Source organism: Austrofundulus limnaeus, unplaced genomic scaffold, assembly GCF_001266775.1.
Source record: "Austrofundulus limnaeus strain Quisiro unplaced genomic scaffold, Austrofundulus_limnaeus-1.0 Scaffold782, whole genome shotgun sequence".
NCBI lineage: Eukaryota > Metazoa > Chordata > Actinopteri > Cyprinodontiformes > Rivulidae > Austrofundulus > Austrofundulus limnaeus.
Window position 1 is genome coordinate 119,007 of NW_013953184.1, and position 3,613 is coordinate 122,619.

The 3,613-nt window shown below is 39.5% G+C and overlaps 1 protein-coding gene across 1 annotated transcript in view; it reads left to right on the plus strand.

Annotated features, from left to right (window-relative positions):
• LOC106532511 (15-hydroxyprostaglandin dehydrogenase [NAD(+)]) overlaps window positions 1-3,613 on the plus strand; it is a gene marked incomplete at its 5' end in the record, with an annotated part of 8,733 nt that overhangs the window by 1,806 nt on the left and 3,314 nt on the right. The window contains 3 exon segments of the mRNA XM_014028577.1: window positions 1,201-1,324; window positions 1,421-1,527; window positions 2,280-2,376. Coding sequence (XP_013884031.1) covers window positions 1,201-1,324; window positions 1,421-1,527; window positions 2,280-2,376 — 328 coding nt within the window.

A 3,613-nucleotide genomic window follows, 5' to 3' on the forward strand; every position in this document is an offset into this window, starting at 1 on the left:
CGCACGGTTTAGTAAACTGAGCGCACGGTTTAGTAAACTGAGCGCACGGTTTAGTAAACTGAGCGCACGGTTTAGTAAACTGAGCGCACGGTTTAGTAAACTGAGCGCACGGTTTAGTAAACTGAGCGCACGGTTTAGTAAACTGAGCGCACGGTTTAGTAAACTGAGCGCACGGTTTAGTAAACTGAGCGCACGGTTTAGTAAACTGAGCGCACGGTTTAGTAAACTGAGCGCACGGTTTAGTAATCCGTGCGCATGGATTTCTGGTGGCTGTTTTTTTTTCTTTTTTCACCACTGACCCCCGGCGGGCTCCGTACTGTAAAGCATGGTCAGTGCAGTGAGATGTGATGTTGTACCTGAGGAAAGTCTGGATCCTCTTCAGTGTTGAAGCCCCTCTCAGATTCAGCTGTGGTCAGAGGAGATGTGATGAGAMCCTTCAGCAGAGTCACAGTTTCTGAAGGTGTCCTGCAGATTGTTCTCCATGAAGAGCAGCTGGCACAGAGCCACAGCACCACTGCAGCTCCTGAACTACATCAGACTTCTTGGTCCTGTTCAGCACTGGGTGAGCCTCCATGGTCTTCAGAGAACTGTCCTACAGGAACCTGTCTGTCTGCAGCACTGTAGCTCTGATCAGATGTTTGTGAATGTCTCAAGATGATGTCATGAACCTAAAACAATAAATACACAAATTTAATTCAATGTGAAGATGGCAACAAGAGAGCTTTATAATACTGTATATATTTAATATGAAAACAATTTATTTTAATAGCAACAAATTGTTGCAGCTTTAGGGTTAATTATTACGTTATGTTTATTTTATATAAGTGTGTGTGTGTGTGGGTGTGTGTGTGTGTGTAATACATGACATTGTAATGCTGTTTTATTATTTTCATTTCATACACTGGTGTGATACAACTTGATTTTCTGAGACACATCTATTGGAGTTGTAGCGCCCCCTGGAGAAAAATCCACCGGTCTTCACTGCCCTAGTGTCAACTCTGAACACAGAGTCCTGTGGAGCAGTCTGAACCTTTCTTCAGAGTAAGACTGACTCTTAGACTGAAGAATTTTAATAACTGGCACTTACACTTAAGTCTGAGAGAAGGAGCAAATCTAATAAATTTTCAGCACTTAAGTCTAAAACTCTACTGTAAGAAGTTTGATAAATACTGGTCTCATTTATGCTCCTGGTGTTTTCAGGTGGTCCTCCTGGATATAAACGAGGCTGCAGGACAGAGTTTGCTGGAGTCCCTGAATAAAAAGCACGGAGCTGGAAAAACTTTGTTTGTGAAGTGTGACGTTGAATCCGAGGAGCAGATCAAAGGTAGAACACAAACACTAGTGACAAATGTGTTCTAATAAAAACAAGGAGTTGCTGAAATACAGATCCATTTCAAGCATTAACTTTTGGTTTTTTCAGCTGCCTTTAAAAAAACTGTTGAAACTTTTGGAGGAATAGACATCGTGTGCAACAACGCTGGCATTGTGAATGAGAGCAGGTGGGATAAAACCATCTCTATAAACCTGGTAAGAAAAATAAAACCACATGTTTAAAGAAATAAAAAGCGTACTGTGAGGTCGAATGTAATCAAATTTAAAAGTTAAGGATTCTGGTTTTATTTTGATTCCTGTTATGAGTGATTCCACAGATGCGCCTTGGTTTGTCTTAATCAGGATAACTCATCGATATTTTTAGGTTATTCTAATTATTTTCATTTTAAAGGGGAAACCTCAGACAGTATTTGAATATTTGGAGTATTCATTATTATTTAGACAAAATGCAATTGTGGGAACGTTTTAAAGTGTCCTTCAAATACAGTTATTTTTGTATGTAAAAAAGAAACATGGCAAAAAACATGATTTTTACCCATTTTGTCACATTTGGCATGTTTTCTTTTGGTTCTTGTTTGTTGTTGTTGTTGTTTGAACTGACTTCATCTCTGATTGTGGCTCAAAATAATGTAAAGAAACGTCAGATTCTCTTCAGTCTGTGTCGTCGGCTCTTGTAGCAATGCTCTGCTCACATTCAGACATTCCCCTGTGACATCACTTCCTGTTACTTCTCATACAAATATCTCAACAACTGTTCATCTCAGCTGCATGGAGTTTATTGTGCATTTATGTTTTCAGTGTCATCTTTCCAAAAGTGCTTTAATGTTTGTTAAAATCGATGTTACTGGCACTTTAACTGTCCATTTCTCCACACAGCACTTTGCAACTTAATCCTGGGTTTGACATGATGGGTCACATGTTTGATGTCTATAAACTCTGTATTGTAGATGAGTGTCATCAGGGCCACCTACATCGCTCTGGAGCACATGAGCAAACAGAGTGGAGGTAGAGGAGGTGCTATTATCAACACTGCATCTATGGCAGGTATGTCTGATTACGTTATGTACGTTAGACTTAATGTGAGTGATTACTTTCAGTGAACMCTTATTACATGAAATACTTTATATTTACACTTACTGCAGCAAGATGTGTAAGGGTTCATCTTACACTTCTTATAACAAAGTTATAAGAGTAATTTATTTAGCAAGGGATCACTTTTATTTTGGGTAAACATTCCTCCAGTGCAGAATGAATGGACACATAAGAAGTAACTCTGTCAGTGAATGTTGATTTGATCCATAAATATTACTATCATTTTTTTTTTACAAATCATACAGAATCACTAGAGTACACTTGACTGTGAACAAATAATTTCCCATAAAAAGTTTTGGGTCCAACAATAACAAGTTTTTAACTTCTTAATTGTTAACCACACTTAAATAGAAACACAAACGTCAGCTTAGATGTTAAATACCAGACATTTGAGGCTGTATCTTAGGGTTGGCAAGGAAGAGTTTYAGKAAAAGGAGGAAAGTAAGGTGTTAGCTTTCTTAACTTTTATCTTAAATAATGTGGTTTAACCAGAAGGGCGAAGCGTTCTACTCAGCGTCAGCCAGACCTCGAGGTCACACACAGCCAGCGTTTTTCCTTAAAGATGATTTTCGGTCACCTGCCAGGTATCGGGGGTGCTGCTGGTGCATCCGTCTTCAAGATCATCAAACAGGGAACCCCAAGGCGTGTTTTCAGACTCGCTTGGTTCTGCATCAAGCCACAGGTAGAAGGCAACCCCAAACTGGAAACCAAGGCTTCAAAATAAAACTTCAGTCTGGAGAGTTTTTAAAGTGGATAAACCAGGCGTTGGTTTTCCACACTGTGAGGTTTCCCCGTTGGTGTGAAGGGGCCAAACCTGACACAGTTTTCAGCTTTTTGACTCAGAGAGTCCAGCTGTCACAGTGACTGATGGCGGTCTGTCACCTTACTCGGGTCCGGGCAGAAACTGTTAGTTACTAAAAGCTTAGAGAATCTAGGTTCCACCCTCTGGAAGGTTAGATTAGTAAAGTAATATCAAGGTAAAGTGTTAGTTTCAGAACTCGCCGTGCCTCCTCAAACTAAACAAGATTATTGCTGCTGCTGTGTGGTTCAGAACAAAACATTTATGACCCATTTATTTATCATCTGATGAGCTGTCTTCAAAACATAACTGAAAGCAAAATGAATTGTTTCAAGTTCAAACATTTGCAATATGATTCAGACAAGTAAAACATTGGTATTTCATCAACTT